Source organism: Aethalodelphis obliquidens, unplaced genomic scaffold (genome assembly GCF_003676395.1).
Source record: "Aethalodelphis obliquidens isolate GAN/ISIS:26980383/991018 unplaced genomic scaffold, ASM367639v1 scaffold9, whole genome shotgun sequence".
Classification (NCBI taxonomy): Eukaryota; Metazoa; Chordata; class Mammalia; order Artiodactyla; family Delphinidae; genus Aethalodelphis; species Aethalodelphis obliquidens.
In genome coordinates, this window is record NW_020837953.1 from 37,549,547 (window position 1) to 37,575,010 (window position 25,464).

Below are 25,464 nucleotides of genomic sequence, written 5' to 3' on the forward strand. Positions count from 1 at the left end.
CCTGAATGCAGCCCCCTCCTGCAGAGCTTACCAGCAAGACACCACCCTGCCTGCTGCCTGACCCTGACGGGAGAAGGGAGAAGCCTGGGCTGAGGTCTCTTCTCCATCATCCAGAATATCGCAATTGAAGAGAAATGGCATTGAGAGTGAAGCTCTCAATTTCCTTTACATACCTATTTAAAAATGGATTCGGAAAATGGCTCTGATCAAAAAAATTTCATGAGCGAATTGGACATTTGAATTGCTTTCTTTGTTACTCTGTCAAATTTAGACGCGAGTCCATAGCAAACTTTTCGAAAACACTAGTACATTCAGGGTAATTGCATAAAATTAAATTTTATTTTGAAAATGTTCAACATTGGAGGTTTTTAAATATAGATCCCATTTATCATGTGGTTATTTTGGGATTTGTCAATGGAAGGAAGCCAAATGTCCTTTCTTGGAAAGGACTCTCCTTTGTTTTGGGATGTGTCCTTTCTTCTGCAGTCTGGGTATTAGAACACCCTTTCTTTTATGAATAGATAGATGAGGTGGGCTCTTTAGTGTCCTTCCTTGGTAAAAATAAACCCCATAGTTGAACTTTTTTTTTTTATATATAAACTTATTTATTTTTGGCTGTGTTGGGTCTTTGTTTCTGTGCAAGGGCTTTGTCTAGTTGCGGCAAGCGGGGGCCACTCTTCATCGCGGTGCGTGGGCCTCTCACTATCGTGGCCTCTCTTGTTGCGGAGCACAGGCTCCAGACGCGCAGGCTCAGTAGTTGTGGCTCACGGGCCCAGTTGCTCCGCGGCATGTGGGATCTTCCCAGACCGGGGTTCGAACCCATATCCCCTGCATTGGCAGGCAGATTCTCAACCACTGCGCCACCAGGGAAGCCCGAACTCTATTTTTTAATGTCTTGCTCTGTGAAATCCCAGAACCTCAGCATCGCCAGGTCATCATCAAGGTAGCTTTGGGATTCCCAATTTACATCGCAAAAAACATTACAGTTTCTTTTTTTTTTTTTTTTTTTGCGGTACGCGGGCCTCTCACTGTTGTGGCCTCTCCCATTGCGGAGCACAGGTTCCGGACGCGCAGGCTCAGCGGCCATGGCTCACGGGCCCAGCCGCTCCGCGGCATGTGGGATCTTCCTGGACCGGGGCACAAAGCCGTGTCCCCTGCATCGGCAGGCGGACTCTCAACCACTGTGCCACCAGGGAAGCCCTACAGTTTCTTTTTTAAAGAGACCAGAAATCAGAGGGGTTCAGTAATGAGCCTGAGACCACACAGCTGGAGAAGCCAAGTTGGCATTCAAATGCAGTGCTCTCTGGTCTGGAAGCCCAAGACGGCACGATGGCCAATCATCTTCTCCCCGCTCCCTGGAGGAAGAATGAGGTCCAGTGCTTGGCTCGAGTGGACCCAAGGTTTAAGGAGATGAGCCCCAAAGAAGGCTTGGTACTCATCCCAGGAAACCTTCTAGTTACTAATCTGTACCTTCTTCCTCTGAGGGAACATGGTTAATGCTGGGTCTGGTGCCCCAACAGCAGAGAAAGAGGTGCAGGCAATCCTCCACAGCAGGGGAAATACCTGTGTGGTTATTATTAGTCTTGAGAAGGAATTTTATTTAATATCTATGTGGCAGAATTATGGAGTCACTTTTGCTTCCACTTCTGTGAAAATTCTCTACAGGATGGTAGTGATAACCCAACTGCAGAACTGAAAAGTCAATGCATCCCAGGAAAGCCTCCCTCCTGGAGAAGCAGGGCTGTCTTCAGGGATGAGGAGAAACACAGCTGGCCTGGAGTGAAGGGCGAGCTTTCGGCACCAGAGCGGCTGATCTCACAAGTGGAGGCCGGGGACCCTGACCTTGCCAAGTCTAATGACTAGAGTCACTCTCCTGGAACTCTGGAGGATGAAGTGTGGCTGTGGGCCTCCTCCGAGCCCAGTGGAACATCAAGAAAGAATGAGGTCCCAGACCTGGGAGCCTCTCTGGGCATTCCAGCAGAGTGGGTAAGCTCTGTGCTGTAGGAGAGGGTGTAAGAATCTTGGTCCAGGAGGAGCTCACTGAGGCGACTAGATGCAGAGGAAGTTGGGAAAGTATTGATAAAGAGGGTTGTAGCTCCTCATGTTTCTTTTCAGGCAGTAGACGAAATGCCAGTCACAGGCGCAGAGCTGCATCTGGCAGAGGGACCCACGTCCTGCAAACAGGACACCAAATGCAGGATGAGGAAGAAGAGATGCTCTGTGACACTGACTCTGGACTTGCTTCAGTCAGGACTTGCTGCTAGCCTGAGCAGACTCCCCAGTCTCCTTCCTGCCCTCAGTCTGATGTGGGAGGCACAGCATCTATACTGGGGGTGCATAACCTGATGGAAGAGGCACAGCTGCTGCCCAGGGTGAGGTTTCAGCTCCTGCCCTCAGGGAGTCCCCAGTCTGATGGAGGACACGCATTCCCTCCCCATCAGACTGGGAGCTCTCAGTCTGGTGATGGAGACAGCCCTGTCTCTGGAGGAACTTCAGTTCTCAGAGAGGAGACACCATCCCCAGATTCAGCTTTGAACTCAGAAGGACCTGAGCTTGAATCCCAACTCTAGCTGTGTGCACTGGCAAGCCTTTGACTCTGTTTCCTCATCTGTAAAGTGGGGACACTAAAGCCACCCCACAGCAAGCAAAAGGACATATGGAAAGCACTTGACCCCTAATACATGCTGAGTCTAAGATGTTTCCGCCCGCCCCCTAGAGGTCAGATACAGCTGCAATAATCCTGCCCCTGTTGCCCCCATCTCTGCCCCCCCAAGATATAGACTGGCTGACCTCTTGGGGCACCTGACCTCAGAGGCAGCAGGGACCCAGGCTCTTCCAGTGGCCTGAATGGAAGCCCCAGCCTTACCACAGGTGACCAGGCCGCATGCAATTCTGTATCTGTACACCTGTGTCAAGGCATTGCAGCCTTTTTTCTCCAGCCGCGCGTAGCAGTGGTCATGCATCCAACAGCACCTGTCAATGCAAGAGATTTAGATCCTGAGCAGAATGGGCCTGTCCCTTGAGCAGAGGCCATCATGGTTGGTGAGATCTGACCAAGAAAAAATCTCATGATATGGCTGAGTCCTTCCTGCTCTTCCATTAAGTCTGTCCCACACATGTACCAGTTCACGGACCAGCTCTTTCCTCCTGGGCCCACGGTGAGACTACATTTCCCAGCCCCCCTTGCAGGTATGTGTGGTCACATGACGAGGCTGGCACCCTGGAAAATGTACAGCACTTCTAGACCTACCCATAAAAATCTCCCACTCTAGGAGACCTTCAAGATGGCGGAGGAGTAAGACATGGAGATCACCTTCCTCCCCACAGATACATCAGAAATACATCTACATGTGGAACAACTCCTACAGAACACCTACTGAATGCTGACAGAAGACCTCACACTTCTCAAAAGGGAAAAGACACCCTCAGGAGACCTACACACAGAGGTGGGGCCAAATCCAAAGCTGAACCCCAGGATCTGTGCAAACAAAGAAGAGAAAGGGAAATCTCTCCCAGCAGCCTCAGGAGCAGTGATTAAATCTCCACAATCAACCTGATGTACCCTGCATCTGGAATACCTGAAGAGACAACGAATCATCCCAAAATGGAGGCGGTGGACTTTGGGAGCAACTGTAGACTTGGGGTTTGCTTCCTGCATCTAATTTGTTTCTGGTTTTATGTTTATCTTAGTTTAGCATTTAGAGTTTATTACCATTGGTAGATTTCTTTATTGATTTGGTTGCTCTCTTCCTTTTTTATATATATATATATTTATATATATATATATATATCTTTTTTTCCTTCTTCTCTTTTTGTGAGTGTGTATGTATATGCTTCTTTGTGTGATTTTGTCTGTATAGCTTTGTTTTGACCATTTGTCCTATGGTTCTCTCTGTCTGTTTTTGTTTTTTGGGTTTTTTTTAGTATAGTTTTTAGCGCTTGTTATATTTGTGGATTTCCTTTTTGGTTTCGTTGCTCTCTTCTTTCTTTCTTTTTTTAATTATTTTTTTATTTTTAATAATTTTTTTTATTTTAATAACTTTTTAATTTTATTTTTTTTTCTCCCTTTTCTTCTGAGTTGTGTGGCTGACAGGGTCTTGGTGCTCTGGCTGGGTGTCAGGCCTGTGCCTCTGAGGTGGGAGAGCCAAGTTCAGGACATTGGTCCACCAGAGACCTTCCAGCTCCACATAATATCAAACAGCGAGAGCTCTCCCAGAGATCTCCATCTCAAAGCTAAGACCCAGCTCCAGTCAATGACCAGCAAACTACAGTACTGGACATCTTATGCCAAACACCTAGCAAGACAGGAACACAACCCCATACATTAGCAGAGAGGCCACCTAAAATCATAATAAGGTCACAGACACCCCAAAACACACCACCAGACGTGGTCCTGCCCACCAGAAAGACAAGATCCAGCCTCATCCACCAGAACACAGGCACTAGTCTCCTCCACCAGGAAGCCTGCACAACCCACTGAACCAACCTTAGCCACTGGAGACAGACACCAAAAACAATGGGAACTACGAACCTGCAGCCTGCGAAAAGGAGACCCCAAACCAGTAAGTTAAGCAAAATGAGAAGACAGACAAACACACAGCAGATGAAGGAGCAAGGTAAAAACGTACCAGACCAAACAAATGAAGAGGAAACAGGCAGTCTACCTGAAAAGGAATTCAGAGTAATGATAGTAAAGATAACAGAAATTTTGGAAATAGAATAGAGAAAATACAAGAAACGTTTAACAAGGACCTAGAAGAACTAAAGAGCAAACACACAATGATGAACAGCACAATAAATGAAATTAAAAATTCTCTGGAAGGAATCAATAGCAGAATAACTGAGGCAGAAGAACAGATAAGTGACCTGGAAGATAAAATAGTGGAAATAACTACCACAGAGCAGAATAAAGAAAAAAGAATGAAAAGAATTGAGGGCAGTCTCAGAGACCTCTGGGACAACATTAAATTCACCAACATTTGAAGTATAGGGGTCCCAGAAGAAGAAGAGAAAAAGAAAGGGACTGGGAAAATATTTGAACAGATTATAGTCGAAAACTTCCCTAATATGGGAAAGGAAATAGTCAATCGAGTCCAGGAAGTGCAGAGAGTCTCATATAGGATAAATCCAAGGAGAAACATGCCAAGACACATATTAATCAAACTATCAAAAACTAAATACAAAGAAAAAATATTAAAAGCAGCAAGGGAAAAACAACAAATAACATACAAGGGAATCCCCATAAGGTTAACAGCTGATCTTTCAGCAGAAACTCTGCAAGCCAGAAGGGAGTGGCAGGATATTTAAAGTGATGAAAGGGAAAAACCTACAACCAAGATTACTCTACCCAGCAAGGGTCTCATTCAGATTCGATGGAGAAATCAAAAGCTTTACAAAGCTACGAGAATTCAGCACCACCAAACCAGCTTTACAACAAATGCTAAAGGAACTTCTCTAAGTGGGAAACACAAGAGAAGGGAAAGACCTACAATAACAAACACAAAACAATTAAGAAAATGGTAATAAGAACATACATATTGATAACTACCTTAAATGTAAATCAATTAAATGCTCCAACCAAAAGACATAGACTGGCTGAATGAATACAAAAACAAGACCCAAATATATGCTGTCTACAAGAGACCTGGGAACACATACAGACTGAAAGTGAGGGGATGGAAAAAGATTTCATGCAAATAGAAATCAAAAGAAAGCTGGAAGGCTTCCCTGGTGGCGCAGCGGTTGAGAGTCTGCCTGCCAATGCAGGGGACGTGGGTTTGTATCCCGGTCCGGGAAGATCCCGCATGCTGAGGAGCGGCTGGGCCCGTGAGCCATGGCCGCTGAGCCTGCGCGTCTGGAGCCTGTGCTCTGCAACTGGAGAGGCCACGACAGTGAGAGGCCCGTGTATCGCCAAAAAAAAAAAAGAAAGCTGGAGTAGCAATTTCTCATATCAGACAAAATAGATTTTAAAATGAAGACTATTACAAGAGACAAAGAATGACACTACATAATGATCAAGGGATCAATCCAAGAAGAAGATATAACAATTGTAAATATTTATGCACCCAACATAGGAACACATCAATACATAAAGCAAACGCTAACAGCCATAAAAGGGGGAATCGACAGTAACACAATCATAGTAGGGGACTTTAACACCCCACTTTCACCAATGGACAGATCATCCAAAATGAAAATAAATAAGGAAACACAAGCTTTAAATGTACATTAAACAAGATGGACTTAATTGATATTTATAGGACATTCCATCCAAAACCAACAGAATACACTTTCATCTCAAGTGCTCATGGAACATTCTCCAGGATAGATCATATCTTGGGTCACGAATCAAGCCTTGGTAGATTTAAGAAAATTGAAATCGTATCAAGTACCTTTTCTGACCATAATGCTATGAGACTAGATATCAGTTAGAGGAAAAAAATCTGTAAAAAATACAAACACGTGGAGGCTAAACAATACACTACTAAATAACCAAGAGATCACTGAAGAAATCAAAGAGAAAATTTAAAAAACCTGGAAACACATGACAATGAAAACACGATGACCCAAAACTTATGGGATGCAGCAAAAGCAGTTCTAAGTGGGAAGTTTATAGCAATACAAGCCTACTTCAAGAAACAAGAAACATCTCAAATAAACAACTTAACCCTACACCTAAAGCAATTAGAGAAAGAAGAACAAAAACCCCCCTAAGTTAGCAGAAGGAAAGAAATCATAAAGATCAGATCAGAAATAAATGAAAAAGAAATGAAGGAAACAATAGCAAAGATCAATAAAGCTAAAAGCTGGTTCTTTGAGAAGATAAACAAAATAGATAAACCACTAGCCAGACTCATCAAGAAAAAAAGGGAGAAGACTCAAATCAATAGAATTGGAAATGAAAAAGGAGAAGTAACAACCGACTCTGCAGAAATACAAAGGATAATGAGAGATTACTATAAGAAACTCTATGCCAATAAAATGGACAAACTGGAAGAAATGGACAAATTCTTAGAAAAGCACAACCTTCCAAGTCTGAACCAGGCAGAAATAGAAAATATAAACAGACAAATCACAAGCACTGAAATTGAGACTGTGAATAAAAATCTGCCAACAAACAAAAGCCCAGGACCAGATGGCTTCACAGGTGAATTCTGTCAAACATTTAGAGAAGAGCTAACACTTATCCTTCTCAAACTCTTCCAAAAGATAGCAGAGGGAGGAACACTCCCAAACTCATTCTCTGAGGCCACCATCACCCTGGTACCAAAACCAGACAAAGATGTCACAAAGAAAGAAAACTACAGGCAATATCACTGATGAACATAAATGCAACAATCCTCAATACAAGTAAACAGAATCCATTAAAAGGATCATACACCATGATCAAGTGGGGATTATCCCAGGAATGCAAGTATTCTTCAATATACGCAATTCAATCAATGTGGTACACCATATTAACAAAGTGAAGGAGAAAAACCATATGATCATCTCAATAGATGCATAAAAAGCTTTTGACAAATTCAACACCCATTTATGATAAAATCCCTCCAGAAAGTAGGCAGAGAGGGAGCTTACCTCAACATAATAAAGGCCAGATATGACAAACCCACAGCCAACATCATCCTCAATGGTGAAAAACTGAAACCATTTCCTCTAAGATCAGGAAGAAGAGAAGGTTGTCCACTCTCACCACTATTATTCAACATAGTTTTGGAAGCTTTAGCCACGTCAATGAGAGAAGAAAAAGAAATAAAAGGAATCCAAATCAGAAAAGAAGAAGTAAAGCTGTCACTGTTTGCAGATGACATAATACTATACATAGGGAATCCTAAAGATGCTACCAGAAAACTGCTAGAACTAATTAATGAATCTGGTAAAGTAGCAAGATACAAAATTAATGCACAGAAATCTCTGGCATTCCTATACACTAATGATGAAAAATCTGAAAGAGAAATTAAGGAAACACTCCCATTTACCATCACAACAAAAAGAATAAAATACCTAGGAATAAACCTACCTAAGGAGACAAAAGACCTGTATACAGAAAACTATAAGACACTGATGAAAGAAATTAAAGATGATACAAACCAATGGAGAGATACACCATGTTCTTGGATTGGAAGAATCAGCATTGTGAAAATGACTATTCTACCCAAAGCAATCTACAGATTCAGTGCAATCCCTATCAAACTACCAATGGCATTTTTCACAGAACTAGAACAAAAAATTTCACAATTGGTATGGAAACACAAAATACCCCGAATAGCCAAAGCAATCTTGAGAAAGAAAAACGGGCTGGAGGAATCAGGCTCCCAGACTTTAATCTATACTACAAAGCTACAGTGATCAAGACAGTATGGTACTGGCACAAAAACAGAAATATAGATCAATGGAACAGGATAGAAAGCCCAGAGATAAACCCACGCACATATGGTCACCTTATTTTTGGTAAAGGAGGCAAGAATATACAATGGAGAAAAGACAGCCTCTTCAATAACTGGTGCTGGGAAAACTGGACAGCTACATGTAAAACAGTGAAATTAGAACACTACCTAACACCATACACAAAAATAAACTCAAAATGGATTAAAGACCTAAATGCAAGGCCAGACACTATAAAACTCTTTGAGGAAAACCTAAGCAGAACACTCTATTACATAAACCACAGCAAGATCCTTCTTGACCCACCTCCTAGAGAAATGGAAATAAAAACAAAAATAAACAAATGGGACCTAATGAAACAAAAGCTTTTGTATAGCAAAGGAAGGCATAAACAAGACGAAAAGACAACCCTCAGAATGGGAGAAAATATTTGCAAATGAAGCAATTGACAAAGGATTGATCTCTAAAATTTACAAGCAGCTCATGCAGCTCAATATCAAAAAAACAAACAACCCAATCCAAAAACGGGCAGAAGACCTAAAAAGACATTTCTCCAAAGAAGGTATACAGATTGCCAACAAACACATGAAAGAATGCTCAACATCATTAATCATTAGAGAAATGCAAATCAAAACTACAATGAGGTATCACCTCACACCAGTCAGAATGGCCATCATCAAAAAATCTACAAACAATAAATGCTGGAGAGGGTGTGGTGAAAAGGGAACCCTCTTGCTCTGTTGGTGGGAATGTAAATTGATACAGCCACTATGGAGAACAGTATGGAGGTTCCTTAAAAAACTAAAAATAGAACTACCATATGACCCAGCAATCCCACTGCTGGGCATATACCCCGAGAAAACCATAATTCAAAAAGAGTCATGTACCACAATGTTCATTGCAGCTCTATTTACAATAGCCAGGACATGGAAGCAACCTAAGTGTCCATCAACAGGTGAATGGCTAAAGAAGATGTGGCACATATATACAATGGAATATTACTCAGCCATAAAAAGAAACGAAACTGAGTTGTTTGTGGTGAGGTGGATGGACCTAGAGTCTGTCATACAGAGTGAAGTAAGTCAGAAAGAGAAAAACAAATACCATATGCTAACACATATATATGGAATCTAAAAAAATAAAAATATAAAAAATGGTTCTGAAGAATCTAGGGGTAGGACAGAAATAAAGACGCAGACGTAGAGAATGGACTTGAGGACACAGGGAGGGGGAAGGTTAAGCTGGGATAAAGTGAGAGAGTGGCATGGACTTATATATACTATCAAATGTAAAATAGATAGCTAGTGGGAAGTAGCCACGTAGCACAGGGAGATCAGCTCAGGGCTCTGTGACCACGTAGAGGCGTGGGATGGGGAGGGTGGGAGGGAGACGCAAGAGGGAGGAGATATGGGGCTATATGTATAGCTGATTCACTTTGTTACAAAGCAGAAACTAACACACCATTGTAGAGCAATTATGCTCCAATAAAGATGTTAAAAAAAAAATTCCCACTCTGTCCTCCACTCTCTCTTTCTCCATCTCAGCTGGATGGAGATGACCCAGCCAAGGACTCTGAGGCCATGGGGAAAGTCATGAGACAGGAGAAACCTGGGTCCTGGAATTGATATGTGATTCACATGGTCAAATGAGCAAAAACTAAACTTCAATTGTGATAGCTGTGGGCAACTGCATTTTTTTAAAATTTAGATTTACAGAAAAATTGAGAAGATTGTACCAAATGCCCCCTTTTACCCCACACCCAGTTTCCCCTATTATCAACACTTTTTATGAGTATAATATGTTTGTTACGGCTAACAAACCAATACTGATACATTATTAAATAAATGTTAACTAATTAAATAATAATATATCACTATTGATTCATTAATTGTAAAAGTCCATAATTTCTTTAGATTTTCTTAGTTTTTACCTAAATGTTCTTTTCTATTCCAAGATCCAGTGATGGACACCATGTTACATGTACTTGTCCCGTCTCTTTAGGCTCCTCTTGCCTGTGGCAGTCTGTCACACTTTCCTTGCTTTTGATGACCTTGACAATTCTGAGGAATGGTGGTCAAGTCTTTTGTAGGATGCTCTCCTACTGGGATTTCTTTGATGTTTTTGTCACGATGAGATGGGTTATGGGTTTATTTTGGTGCCATGTTGTTCCAGTTTTGGCCATTAGGGGGCTCTCCCAGTTGGCGCCTGTGCTCTTTGACATATTCCTATCAATGAGGGATTTGGTTTGGGTTTGTTTTGTTCGAGCCCTTCCTTAATTTGGGGCACTACAAAAAGCTCCAGGTTCCTCTTGTATATTTCCTGCCCTCGTCCTAGGATCAGCCATCTCTCCAAGGAGCCTTGGTTCCTCTTATTGGAGAATGGTGTCAGAAACCAGGTCTGGGCACTAGGTGCTGCTTCTTGCTTCTGGGGTATTGTTTCTTTTAGGGTCTCTCAGACGACAGAGCAAAAAAAATATGTGTCTATATTAACCCACGTAATTACACATATCTCTACATATTTTTATATGTAACCATCTGCATCTATATACAGCTAACTAGGAGTTTATACTGAAGTCTCCAACTCTAATCCATTATCACATAGATCATTCTAGCTTCCTGTCCCTGCTTGTCTGGTCTGTAAACTCCCACTCCAGCAGCGACAAGCTTGGCTCCAACCATCTGCCCTCCATTTGTTTAAGCCCCTCATCCCCTTATACGTGTCTAGCTGTATAAGAATTGTTAACCCAGCAGATTGTATTTTTCAAAGAGCAATCTCTCCCATCTCACATGTTCTTCTAGAACATTGCCACTTCCCAATCAAGAGGTGGAAACTAGGCCCCCTCTCTCTTAGAGCCTTTGTGACTGCCTTGATGAAGAGAACAGTGGAAGTGACACAGTAGAATTTCTGATGCTGGATCACAAAAACACCATGCTCTTTTGTCATGCCGTTCTGGAACACTCACGCTTGAAACCCAAGAGGCACCGTGCTGTGAGGAAGTCCAGACAACCTTAGAGAGGCTTAAGTGAGAGGAACTGAGGCCCCTGGCCCACAGCCTCAGCTGAGCTCCCAGCCAGCAAACAGCAACAACTTGCCAGCCATAGGAGTAATCATTCTAGAAAGCAGATCGCCCAGCCTCAGCGGAGCGGCCCAAGCCGAAGCCAGGTGGAGAAGAGACAAGCCATCCCGCCAGGCCCTGCCCAAGTGGCAGAATCTTAGCAAAATAAGGGGTTGTCATCGCTTTAGGCTACTACATTTTGGGGTGGTTTGTTACGTAGTGATAGATCAACTGATATATTAGGCACTGAGATTCAGGGAGTTACTAGATGTATCTTGGGCAAGTCAGTTAACCTCTCTAAGACTCAGTTTTCTTATCTATAAAATGGTGCTTTAATACTCATCTTTCAGAATTGATATCGAATTAGATGAGATAATGTGGATACAGAGCCTGGGGCGTAAAGGGCAGTTATGACAATTAACTCACCAATCAGTACAATCCTTGGGGGTTCCTTGACCCCCCCAGCCGCAGTAACAGCCGTAGAAGCCATAGCTCATCAGGGCGGGCTTCCTAGTCACCTTCTCAATCATCACCTTCAGCTGCAGCAAGCTCCCTGGGACAGCAGGCACACCTGAAAGACAGCCCAGGCAGACCCGCTCCAGGCCCACTTTCCCACGTGCTCCCTCCCTTTCTTTCACCTTGAGGCTTGGAGGGACCAATGTGTCCCTTTTTTATCCTCCCCATTCATGGGAGAGGAATGAGAAACGTGAGGGCAAACAGATAGAGAAGGGATTAGAAGTTTGGATGTGGACGATCCCAGCTCTGCCACTAATTCACAGTATGATGTTGAATAGGTCACTTCATCTCTCAGAGCCTCAGTTTCCTCATCTGCAAAATGCGGGGGCGGGGGAGGGCCTAAAATGAACGCCTACCTTTTGGAGATGTCATGAGGGTTGAAAAAAGATAAAGTATGTAAATTTCTAGCACAGTGACAGACACATAGTAAGTGACCAAGAAATGTTCAGGATAATGAATATCGTATCAGTATGAAGCAGGCAGACAGGCACTTCCTGTCTCTCCTGATGATACACCCGTCCCTTCCCGCGGTTGACACCATCTGGAACGGGAGGCACAGAATCTTAGAGCAGTGTGGGACCCGTAGAGATCACTGGAGGCAGCTCCCTCATCTTACAGTTGGGAAACTGTAGCTCAGAGGGGAAGGTGACTTGCCCAGGGTTTTGCAGTGAGCCAGAGGCAGTCTCGCACTCTCCCTGCAGTCTCCAGGGATCTGGCGAGGCATCAGTAGGACAGCCTGTCAGAGGTTGTGTACATGGTGACGGGGCTGCAGGGGAGGCCTAAAGCCAGGCTCCCCCCACGCTGGGCAGTTCCCTCCAGCTGGGAGGTGGCAGCAGGTGGGACATGTAGAAAACCTGGACAGGCTTGAGCAGAGAATGCCCAGGAATTGTGGAATGGAATATTTATATAAGGATCTTGTGTTGTGATAGTTTTATCGTATTTTATTTGGCATCAAAGTAAAAAATCTGCCTCCCATGTCTACAAGCACCATGTCTTCCACATGGCACAATCTTTCCATATCCCCTCCTAGAATCCTGCAGCAGCCCAACCTGTCGACTATTATTCTGTGTCACAGATAAGGAGACAGAGGCTCGGAGAGCCCAAGGCTCTTGCTGAAATCGACATGGTCAGGGTAGGGCCAGGATTCAAAATCAGGTCGCCAGGACTTCCAAGACTGGTCTCCTTTCCACTACCCTATTGTTCCTGTGGGGTGAAAGGTCAAAAGTTCAGAGGTCTCGGGGCAAGCACTTACTACAAGCCAGGAACCAAGCCAGTGTGAGGAGGCCCTTCATCTCCAGGGTTCTGGAAAAGAAAACACAGCCCATGACATGTCGATCGGGAGAGGCCCTCATGGCCCATTCAGACCCACTCCTGGCTGGGGAGGGCCACTCCATGGCCCACCAGGCCCCACCCTCTCAAGTTGGGCAGTAAACAGGCAACAGCAGCTGGAAAAATGAGGCAAAAACCTCAAGGAGTTGACCCAAGGGGTCCCTGGGAGGAGAGGGGCACCCTGGGTCGTTGTCCCCATTAGAGATGGGAGAGAATTTTACCATGGCAAATACCCCCAACACAATCGCTCCTTCCTGAAAATTCTTTTTCAATTATATTTTACAGCTGTGTTGGTATAAATACAATCCAGGCTGGATTCATTCTTATACGTTCATTATATTATATTATTTTTTCTCCTGATTTTAAAAGAATTTAAAATTAAAACATTTTCATGGGCCCCAGGCACCATGTCTACCTACAAAAATAAGTCAACCCTGGGTACTCACAACAGCTCTGAAGGGTAGGTATCATTGTTCTGTAGGGGAGCAAAATTTGAACCCCAAAGTGTGTCTCTTTGGCATAAGGATTAATTTAGGCTGATTAATTTTAAGAAACAGAAGATTAGGGGAGCCTTTCTTTTTACCTCTCCCTTAGCTGCCTTAAGAATTTAGATAAAGGTTCTGTTCCCGGCACAGAACTATTATAGAGGTATCTGTAAGGAATACGGGAATAGCTGTGGCTGGAGAAATTTGACAGGGCCTAGAAACCAGAGTCGACCCTGTGTTCCATAGTCTCTGCAGACCCAGCAAACATTTGCATAGCAAACATCTGCTTTTCCAACTCTATGTGAATTGCCTTCCTCCCCTTTGAAGTCCCAAACCCCTACCCCCAACATCCTCTCTGGTCTTTAGCAGAAGATCGTATTTAAGATAAGGGCTTGGGCCATTTTGGTGAGTTCCTTAGTTTTCCTGGGTCTCTCCCATGTGTCCGTGTTACTAAACTTTGGTTTGATTTTCTCCTGTTAGTGTATCCCATGTCAATTTAATTCTTAGACCAGCCAAGAGAACTTAGAAGGGTAGAAAATGTCTTCCTCCCCAACAGTTCTCATTTTGCCAGTGCAGAAATGGAGGCTCAGAGAGCTCAAACAACCTGCCAGAAGTTACACAGCTGATAAAAAGTGGAGGTGACGTTCCAACCCAAGCCTGGCGCGTCGCTCACTGCCCCATACATCCTCCCTCCCTAGAGGGATGTGTTCCCCTCTGAGCGGAGCGGGCTAGGGTCCTTCACATGCTCTATCCCATGGGCCTGGAGGCCCCAGCTTCCCTCCCCAGCATCTACCTTTGACAAACGCATGAATCACTAGCCGCAAGTCCAAAACAATCACACCCAGAAGGCAAGGGAAATTCCTTATGTCTCGGGCCAGTGATGGATTCTAACTTGGCCTCTTAGGAGTTCCTTACCAGTGGCTGCCTGCTTCCCTTTCCTCTCTGGATCCCAAAGTCCTTGTTCACCCAGAGCTGCTCAGCTGACCTATAGTCTGCCAGGATTCCACTCCGATGCCCTGCTGTCTCTGATCCCTGAGTTCCGTGGTCACTCTGCCAGAGCTCTGCCCCGGGCCCTGGTACCTCCTGTGGCCTGGCTCCAAACACACAACCTCCAGCTCCCCAGGGCTCCCAGCAGCTGGGCTGGCCTCTCCATGCCATCCTTTGTCCAGCAGCTCCTCTGAGTTCCAAGAACATTCCTGAGGGTTCTGTCCGCCCACAGCCTCCGCTCTGAGGGCTCTAAACAGACAAGGAAAATGACCCTAGACCTTACCCTTCCAAGCCAATCTTCCTCACTGCTTCCTGGAGCTGTGACAGGAGGAGGACACCAGCTACCATGTACTGGGCACCTAAGACATGCCAGACACCGTCCACTGTCTCCTTAAACCTGCAAATGACCCTAACACGTGGGTACTGTGAAACCTGCTGGCAGTGTCTGCCCTGTAACAGGCATTTATTGAAAGAGAGAATAGCCGTTGTTGACTTTACCGGCGAAGAAATGGAGCCTCAGGAAGGGAAAGTGAGTTGCCCAAGGATTCAGCCCAGGACCGTGAATCTGCTCCTTTGACTGACCCTACTCCGCTGCTTCTGAACAGCCCCTGTGTACTAATCATCTTGTTCATTTTCTATATTTCATGACACTTTAACATCTTGGGGACCTTGCTGGGCTGGAAAGAGACAGCCCCTCCAAGACTAGCTAATCCCCAGATAAAGCAAAACACTCTCCTGTGAACACGGCTTTCAAGTGCAAACCAACCGATCCTAAACTCCCATGCCCAACCACTTCCTCTATCTCAATTTCACACCCCCAGCCAATATTTCCCCTGGCCTAAATCGCCCCAGGGCCGGGACCAGCCCACCGGGGACCACCCCTACGGCCTGAAGTCCACTGAAATTATTCAAGCTAGCCTGTCCTAAACGGTTTACCCTGGCCTGTCTTGCCTCAGCCACAGAAGACACAATGCAGGCTCTGGGCCATGCTTTCCCTCATTTCTTCTGTCTCCTGATCAACCCTGCTGCTTCTCTGTGTGGCCCTGCTAGGTGTGGTACGTCCCCTTCTCCTGGAAACTGTAACAAACTAGCTTTTAAACGCAATCGTCTCCTGATCTGTTGCCTTCACCATACCTGAAGAAAACCAAAATCCCAGGTGCACATTAGATCATCTTGGGACATGGCTGTTGACGTGAGGGAGCAGTGCCAGGTCCCACACAGAGGAGTCAGGAGGTGCACAAAAGAAGTTTCACAGAGGACGTGGCAGAGGCATTGAAATAGCTGCTCTGGAGGCCGGGAAAGTGGACCATCAATGGATCCCAAAGGAGGCTTCCAGCAGAAGGATGTGGGGTTGGATATTTTTATCAGGCAACCACGGAGGAGAATGAGCGAGGCCAAGAGATAATTGTGGAGTGGAGCTCTGGCTGCGGTAATGTGAGGTGGGGAGAGTGGAGACAGACAGCCTGACAGAAGCATGGAGACATGGGGGCCGGGGAGTGGCCGGGTCACTGGAGAGACAGGTCCTCCAAGTCTACATACAGCAGCCCGCCTGCTCCCAGGACCACCCCCTGCATCCCAGTTCATGTCTCCTGGGTGGAGATGATCAACAGCACCAAACCCCCACTATACAGAAGGTGCTACTGAGACCTCCCCGAAATCTAGGGGAGGCCATGAGGGGCCAGAGGTCTCCTCTCACAGCCCCGTCCCTCTATACGCCCTGACCCCACCCCCTCGGGCAAGGCAGCCCCCAGAATGAGATTCCTCACCAGTGACACCTTCTCTCTGTCCTCTGTCTGGAGTAGAGGCAGGAGCTGGGCCCAGCTGGTTTTAAGGGCCTCCCTGCCCACCTCTTACACCCCACCTGGGCCAGCTCCAGGATGCATGGTAACTCCCACAGAAAGCCTTACTTCACCCCTCAAGACCCCTGGGGATATCTTTCCTGTCTGCACTCAGAAGTAGCTATTTCCTGAAGCACACCAGGCGCCTGGGAGGCTTCCGGGAGAGACACAGAGGAGGGAATAACCACAGTCAGGGTTATTCTCCATCCATGGCCCATTTTCCCTGACACACCCCCCCCTCCACACACAATTTTCTGAGAAGATGTGGGTGTGAGCTCCTTCCTCTCCTTGCTCTTGACTCCCTTTTCTCTCCCCCTCCCCTCACGGCAGTATCAGAGAGAAGCCCCTCCTTGGGCTCCGATGAGCCCTTCTCTTCCCAGGACCTACGCACCAGGCACCCGCAGGAACGCTGTGAATTCATTTCAATACGGAAAGTACTTACCGAGTGTCTAACCCCTGCCAGGTTACTGCTGGGGATCCACTGTGAATAGGACAGCTTCTCTTCTGGTTGGGAAAACAGATAGTAAAGGCAGCCAGTAAATATACAGTACGTCCAAGGGCAGTAACTGCTGTGGGGAAAAGTCCTCTCTGTTCTGCATTTTCATTTCCTTTTCTCAACCAATTCCTTCCTCTGCCTATACAAACTTCACCATCCTAAACCAAACAAAAGGAAGCCAAAACAAAAAAAAAGGAAAACATCGCTTGCCTCTGCTGACCTCTCTCCAGCTCTTTTTCCTCTAAAAGCCAAAATTCAAGACAGAGGCACCTCCTCTCGTCCATCACCCACTCTCTTCTGAACCCCTTGCTGCGTACCTTTTGTTGCATCCCTAAGCCGGCCCTCAGGGATCCCCCAAAGCCTGGCATTGCCCAAGCTTGGGCTTCTCTTGAACACTCCATCCCACTGATCACCTCCTCCTTCTTGAAACTCTTTCCCTCTGGCCTTCAAGAGGCCACAGTCTGCCATCTCTCCTCCGGCGGCTCACCCCCCATCTCTGTTGACCCCCAAATGCAGATGTTTTCAAGGGACCTGCTCCTCTCTCTCTACCCCTCTCTCAAGGTGAGTTATCCGTGTACAGGGATTTAGGTCTTATTTCTAGGCAGATGTCCCGAGATATCCCAGGTCAAGCAGTATCTGGCACTAACTCTCACTCAACAATAAACTTTCAGCCCAGGGCAACAATAAACTCCCAGCCCAGACCTTGGAAATGCTTTGCTTGTCCTACCAAGTGACTTTAAAACATGGAATTAGTAGGGCTTCCCTGGTGGCGCAGTGGTTCAGAGTCTGCCTGCTGATGAAGGGGACAGGGGTTCGTGCCCCGGTCCAGGAAGATCCCACGTGTGTTCATCGGTAATGGGACAGGGAGTGCCTTGAGAGTAGAAACCATCTCTTCTGCAAACACGTGTTTGAAGTGCTCAGCTCAGAGCCTAGTCCATAGTAGTTGCTCAGTAAATGTTGTATAAGCACATTAAAGGAACCCATCCCAGGATGAAGAGGTCACTGAGGGCTTTCTAGAAGAGGAGGCACCTGGACTGAATCTCTAAAAGTAGGTTTGAGAAATTGGAACCCTTGTGCACTGTTGGTAGGAATGTAAAACGGTACAGTTGCTGTGGAAAACAGTATATGGCAGTTCCTCAAAAGTTAAAAGTAGAATTACTATACACCCCAGCAATTCCACTTCTGGATGTGTTCCCAAAAGCATTGAAAGCAGAGTCTCAAAGAGATATTTGTACAACCATGATGATAGCAGCATTCTTCACGTAGCTAAAACATGGAAGCAACCCAAGCGTCCACTGACAGGTGAATGCATAGGTAAAATGTGGTGTGTACATACAATGGAATAGTATTCAGCCTTAAACGGGGAGGGAATTCGGAAATAAACCAGTCACAGAAAGACATAGACTGGGCTTCCCTGGTGGCACGGTGGTTAAGAATCCGCCTGCCAATGCAGGGGACACAGGTTCGAGCCCTGGTCCGGGAAGATCCCACATCCCGTGGAGCAACTAAGCCCTTGTACCACAACTACTGAGCCTGCGCTCTAGAGCCCGCAAGCCACAACTACTGAGCCTGCGCGCCGAGAGCCTGCGCACCGCAACGAAGAGTAGCCCCCATTCACTGCAACTAAAGAAAGCCCGTGTGCAGCAACAAAAACCCAATGCAGCCAAAAATAAAATAAATTGATGAAAAAAAGAAAAAGACTGTATGATTCCATTTACATGATATACTTAATCAACATCATAGAAACAGAAAGTAGAATAGTGGTTGCCAGAGGCTGAGGGAGGGAGAATGGGGAGTTAATGTTTAATGGATGCAGAGTTTTAGTTTTATAAGATGAAAAGAGTTATGAAGATGGTTGCTGGTAATGGTTGCACGACACTATAAATGTAGTTAATGCCACTGAACTACATACTTCAAATGGTTAAGATGGTAAATTTTAGGTTATGTGTATATTACCACAATTTTTAAAAATGAAAAAAAAAAGAGAGCGAGAGAAAGTAGATTGGAGTTCACCAGGACAAGAATGTGAGGAAGGGCATTCAGGTAGAAGGAACAGCACATGCAGGACTCATAGGCATAAATTATAAGGGCTCATTCAGGGAACTGCAAACAGATGGGGTAGCTGAGGGTGTTAGGCAGCGATATTCTAGTAAATATTTAATAAATGACCCTCCAGGGGAGTAAAAAGCCCTGATTTTTAACATTTGCCAATTTCTGTCGTGTAAATACTCTCACTCTGAGCAATTTCATGCAACTCACATCATGTCACTGAATGTAGAAATGGGAACACACACTTACCAGGCAAGGATGCTTGGTAGCTAAGAGCCCGCATTCTGGAAGTGCCACTTATTAGCTGTGACCTCGGGCAAGTGCTCTGCTCCTCAGTTTACCCACCTGAATAATGGGGTGAATCATTTTACCTGCCTCATCCCTATGTTCTGAGTTGACACATGGCAGGCGTTTAGAATTGTGCTGGCACAGAGTAAAGGCTCAATTCATGTTTGCTCTTCTTCCTAGGAAAGACGGACATGCGCGCTCTTGACTTCTCAGAAAAGGAAAGTTCCTACGTGTACAGTAGGAATTTAGGAATGGTGGGAAAGGCTAGCTGAAGAGATGCAACTGGGTGTGTCAACAAAGAATCTTGGGTGTCAGGCTAAGGAGTTTTACTCTTCTGCTGAGTGTCCCAGAATGACCTCGATCAATAGCAAGATGATGTGACTTCAGTAAGAAGAGACTGAATAGGTCTTATCCTAAGATCCCCAGAACTGAAGCACACAAGGACAGGGGTGGGTGACACAGCTCAGCAGTCATATGTATGGTCCCCAAGCCTGGTATCAGTCAGATCACAAAAGCAACAGCTGTGTCGGCAGTGACGGCAGGAGTGGGTGCCCAGAATGAGGTCCTAGCTGACCTTACCTGGAGGGGAGTGCCTGTTCCTGAGCCCCATCTCCAGGAGGGCTTCTTGAAACCTGGGGGTGTCTGGGTCACAGGATGCCTGTCAGATAGATGGAATGGGGGCCGACTGGTGTTTGGAAGGGGGTTTGGGGTACCCAGCCTCTGTCTCCAAACTTCTGAAGGATATTCAGGGGTAAAAAGCAGCATCGTTGTCCCACGTGGCTCCACTGCAGAGCTGGCCCCAAGTGTGGGCACCCCAAGGAGTCAGGTTTGAGCTAGAGACAAGAAAGATTTTTCTAGCAACTCCAGTGTCCTGGGGAAATAATGAGCTGTCTTGGGAGTGGTGAGTTTCCTGTGTCCAGGGGCACTTTTTATTTACCACTTTTTAGGAACAGAACTGTAGTAGGGGCAGGGGGGGGGGGGGGGGGGGGGGAGTCACGCCCTCACATGATTTCACAGGAAAAGGAGCTTTCTTTAGGTGTTGGGAACACGAGAGCCTCATCAGAAACACATGAAGTCAGTCATGCCAGTTACGAAGATTAGGTTCATAGGTTTGTAAAAGTGTAGAAAAAATATTACATTTTACCAAGATTGAAAAGAAAAAAAAAAAACCCAGAAAACTCAGGACCCCTTCAGTTGCTCTATGGCATGGAAAAATCTATCAAATATTCTCTGCTCCCCACCTTCTTGGGGGTCCTGCCCCAGCACTGATTCACGCCCAAGTCATGTCCAGGGATGTTGCAAAGAGCAACATTAAGTCGGACACGGGCTGGATGAGCTCCAGGGCCGACCTTCTGTGACAGTGGGTGCTCTCATGTTAACCTGTTCCTGAACATTCCAAGCTTTTCTACTGAGGACTTTGGCACTTGCCGTTCCCCCTGCCTAGAATACTGATACTTAGCAAGACATGGTGCTCTTCATTCCTAATCCTCTAGGTCTCATCTTAAATGACACCTCTTCCAGGAGGCCCTCCCTGACCATCTACCCAAGGTAGCTCCTCCTCCTCCCATTAATCCCATATCACTGTTTTCCCCCTGCACAGCACTTACCACCATCTTTTTTTTTGATGTTGTATGCAATATATTATTCAACAAAAATTTTTTTTCCTTCTGCAAATATACAGATGATTTATCTACTTAGGTACAAATGATGAAAATTCTATATAGTTGAAATGATTTCACATTCAGTGATCATATTCCTCAAGATTAAACCAACAAATCATAGAAATATTCTGACCCAACTCAATAAACTACTAAATTGGATTTTTTTCCCTTTATAAGCTTTTGCCAATTATCAACATTCAGCTAACTTTAACTTCTCCCATTAACCTAGCCAAACCTAAGTAATTTAGCAATTTCTCATGCCCATTTCACCTTTCTACAACTCGACAGCCCTCACAGCACTTTGACATCAACTTTCACTCTCTTTGATGTATTTCTTTACTTGTTTATGACGTCCGTCTCCTACCCCTTCCCCTAGAGAGCAGGAAACTTGTCAGTCTTGCTTTTCATCACATTATCAGCCACTAGCCCAAAGCCTAATACATATTCGCTGGTTGATACTTATTTGTGGAGTAACAGCAATTGGATTGGTAAACCAATTAACTCCGGAGGGAGTAGCAGCCTCACTGGATTTCAGCCATTCTGTAGGTTGGCAGTTTGCTCTAAGGACGCACACAGCCAGCCCAGTCTTTGTCTCAGTCTATTGGTACATATGTAACAGGCTCAAGTTCAACTTTCACCAAAACTTTTGCTAAAAATGCAATCCAAACACCTACTTGGTAGCAAGGACATGTTTTGCTTTGTCTTTGAAAAATCAATTCAGCTGTTCGTTCTCGGGAAACATTCCCTGAACGAGTCTTCCGTTCTGACTCTGTTTCTGTTGGTCCCTCCATCTGGAATGGAGGGACCAACATCACTCTCTTTTTCACCTGGTAAAAGCCTACTGTTCTTCCATGCAGTAATGCCACCTCTTTTTTGGAGGCAGGAGAAACCCTAGAACAACCTATGGCTCTGACTGGCAAGATCCGAGACCTAAGAGCAAAGCTTCTAGGCTCCTGATCCTGAGATACTCACGATTCCAGGCCAATCCGCTTGTCTTCAACCCCAATCCAACCCAGCAACCATTTCCTGAGCAAGTCCTGCGGACAGAGCTGCAGTGAGGCACTAAGGAAACAGACGCAAAGCGAAATCAAGAGATGGTGATCCGGCGCCTGTTAGCATGGGGGAGATGAGAACAGGGCTTTAGAATGCCCACGGCACCTAGAAGGACGTTTGAACTCCTTCCCAGAGCTTAAGGGGAGGAGCCACCTCTTCCAGACGCCTCCCTGATATCTGCCTGGCAGAGTTCACGGCCTCCCCTTCTGCTCCTGGGTCGATCGGTCTCACCTCTATGACAGCACGGGCCACAAGCTGCCAAAGTACCCCGGCAGGTCCGTGGCCGATCAGGACCTGCTGCCACGCCTCTCCAGGCTTGCCTTGGATCCGCACACAACCCAGCGCTTTGCTGGGAAGGAGACTGATGCCAACCCCTTCCAGTTCTCAGACACACCGTCTTGTGCTCTCTCTCTCTCTCTCTCTCCACCCCCTACTCGCCTCCCTCCCTCTCTCTTTTTTCCTCCTTCTCTTTCTTCTTTTACTCCCCCCCACTTTCTTCTCTTCCTCTATTCCTTCTCCTCTTTCTAGATTTAACATGCTTAGCATTCAGTAACTCTTTTGTGAGCACCTACTATGTGCCAAACTCTGTTCTGGGGAAAAGCAATGAACAAAACAGATGAGAACTCCACGCTCATGGCCCCCAGAGACCTTGCATTCTGGTGGGAGCAGACAGAAATAGACAAGTCAATAAATAAAATATATAGAGTTTGGCAGGTGTTGATAAACACTGTGGAGAAAAATCAGGAAAGGAGGAGAGTGGTGTGTGTGTGTGTGTCTGTGTGTTGTGGGGAAGAGGGCTGATGGTGGGAGCAGACAGTTTGAATAGGGTGGCCAGGAAACATCTCAGGGCAGAGGGAACATGAAGGAGGGGAGGGAGCAGGCTGGGGGGACACCCTGGAGAAGAAGGCTCCAGGCAAAGGAAGTACAAAGGTCCTGGAACAGAAGCATGCTTATGAGTTGGAGAAATAATAAGGAAATTAGGTCTACCTTTGCCAAAAAGCCTTCTTCTGGACCCATCGTCCTGCCCCAAACTGGAAAAGTTCTGCTTCTCTGTGTTCTCCCAGCAGCCTGTGAGCTCCCACATCATAGCATCAATCACAGTACATTACAACGTCTCCCCACCAGACAGGGAGCAACTTGGGGACTTTTGACTTTCCAGCACCCAGCATAGGGCTTAATACATATTTATTGACTGTCTAACTGAATCAATCAATGAATAAACAAACTAGGCTATGAATCCTGGAGGATGTCTCATTCATCTCTACCCCTGGCAGCATCTAGTACACAGTATGGCACAGATTGGGCCCTAGAAAAAAAAGTTTGTTGAATGACTAATAGAAATAGCTAATGCTTATTAAGCACAGACACCACGCTAAGTCCTTTATGTGGCTTACCCCATTTATCCTTAAAGTGATCCTATGAGGCAGGCACTACTGTCAGATGCAGTTTGCAGATTAGGACAGCGAGGCTCAAAGGAAAAGAAATGACTCACCCAAACCAGACAGCTGCTAAGTGGCAAAGCTCTGAGTTGAACCTCGTTAGTTTGACTCCCAAGGCCATGTCTGCTCAGCCCAAAGCTAAACTGCCTTCCAGAGAAGACAGCCTGGGAGTGGAGGGAGGGAGGGGTAGGGAGAGATAGAGGAAAGGAGAAGAAAGATCTCCCTATATGGGCCAAGAACAGCATCTTCCCCATCTCTGTATTCCTCTCCACATGTACCAAAGTGTATGGCATACAGAGGAGTTTAGTAAAAGTTAAGGAATATTAAGTAGATGTTGATAATTCCTTTTCCTAAAAAGGAATAGTTTTGTTTGGTTTAAGTTAAAGAGAAATTCCGGCAAGGCCTCAGATTAACACGAACAGAAGTCCCAACTTGAATTCTACGGATAACCCTGCCCAGCTTTGCCCCTAATCTTAGGAATGATCTTCTGGGTAACCTCCACCTCCCTTTAGGTGTGGCCTTGCCTCTTTAAGAATGACACAGCTCACAAGGTTTGACACATTCTGGGTAAAGGACCCTGCAGCCCGAGGGATCTCCTCTTACAGGGTCTGTGCCTTGCCCACCCCTCCCAGGACCCCCTCTTTGGCTTCCTGGACCCCATCTTCTCCAGTCTCACCCACTCCAGCTGGTTGGCCTGCAGCCTCCATGCCCACAACTGACCTCTCTGGCCTGGCCTCAGCTCCTGTTCCCACGAGCAGCGTCATCGGGCAGAGCCTGGAGCCCCAGGCCCTGCTGGCTCCCCTCCTGCAGCCACAACATTGGGGTCCACGGGCTGCGGATCCCAATGGATTCTAGGCTTCCAGATTCTTAAAGTCGTGAATGAGAACGAGTGGTGAAGACAGGCCTGGAGGTGGTGAGAAGGAACTTCTGCCCAGACCCAGCCGGGCATCCGCCTGCTCAGCCCACAGCTGCCCTGGCAGGTGCAGGAAGTCCAGCAAAAGCCTGGAGCCTGGAACTGGCTCTCCTGCCAAACAAGCCTGGGCAGTCACCCAGAGAATTCCAATGAGGGTTGATGTGAGTCCTGAATTATCCAGGTCACAGCCTTATCCGGTTTCACAGGCTTTGCTAATCTCCTCAAGCCTGGAGGGATCACCCCCACCCACCCACCTCCTGGGTCCTGAGCTCAGAACTTTCTTAAGGATCCGACAGTCTGCTAAGTAACTCGGCTATTTTAGTCCCTGGGGTCCTCAGTCTTGACAGAGGCAGAGGCCTGAACACAGAGCCTGGGGATGGATGGGATGCCTAGGAAAACAGATGGGGAGGAAGGTGGTCAGAGGGGGAGGTACTGGAGCCGTCAGGGAAGCAGATGTACTTCTGGAAGTGAGTTCTGAGAGTGGGGACCAGTGGCCAGAAATCAGGTGGTGTCATTCATCTCTGAATACCTACCATCATTATTTCCTGAATACCTACTGTGTGCCAGCTGCTGGGCTGAGAGGCAGGTACAGAGATGAATAATGGAGGGGGCGGTGCGGGAAGGTCCTTGCTCTCAAGGAGCTCAGAGTTTAATGCTGGAGGAATGAGCACACCACCGAAAACACTGCAAAAGTGCCGGGATAGATACGCCCGGAGCAGCAGCGGGGAGAGGGAAGCCCCGCCCAACCAGCACAGGCTGGGGACTAATAACTCAGCAGCCACAATAATGATGGTAGAATTAACGTTTGTGGGTACTTACTGTGCACCCTGCTAAGTGCAACACATGATTTATCCCGTCTAACATAGGCATTAACTCCATGGGGGAAAGGGCTATTCAGACAGTGATCCAGGAACTTGGCCAAGGTCACACAGCTAACCAGAGCCTCCCGTGAGCTTAGAAGGACCCTTTA

General features: G+C 46.2%; 1 protein-coding gene across 3 annotated transcripts; it reads right to left on the minus strand.

Moving 5' to 3' along the window:
• Window positions 1–1,123: 1,123 nt before the first annotated feature.
• On the minus strand, window positions 1,124–24,525 carry PLA2G5 (phospholipase A2 group V). Of its 3 annotated transcripts, XM_027109921.1 has the most exons (5): window positions 22,374–22,516; window positions 22,062–22,198; window positions 13,209–13,258; window positions 11,867–12,011; window positions 2,062–2,973 (listed from the first exon to the last, which is right to left on the minus strand). In XM_027109921.1, exons 3-5 carry the CDS (start codon window positions 13,246–13,248, stop codon window positions 2,691–2,693), a joined length of 468 nt encoding a protein of 155 aa, XP_026965722.1. In that variant the 5' UTR covers window positions 13,249–13,258; window positions 22,062–22,198; window positions 22,374–22,516; the 3' UTR covers window positions 2,062–2,690. The 3 variants fall into 3 exon arrangements, with proteins under 3 accessions (XP_026965721.1, XP_026965722.1, XP_026965720.1); XM_027109920.1 differs by lacking the exons at window positions 22,062–22,198; window positions 22,374–22,516 and having other exon boundaries at window positions 1,124–2,174; window positions 2,867–2,973; window positions 13,209–18,435; XM_027109919.1 differs by lacking the exons at window positions 22,062–22,198; window positions 22,374–22,516 and adding an exon at window positions 24,302–24,525.
• Window positions 24,526–25,464: the final 939 nt, after the last annotated feature.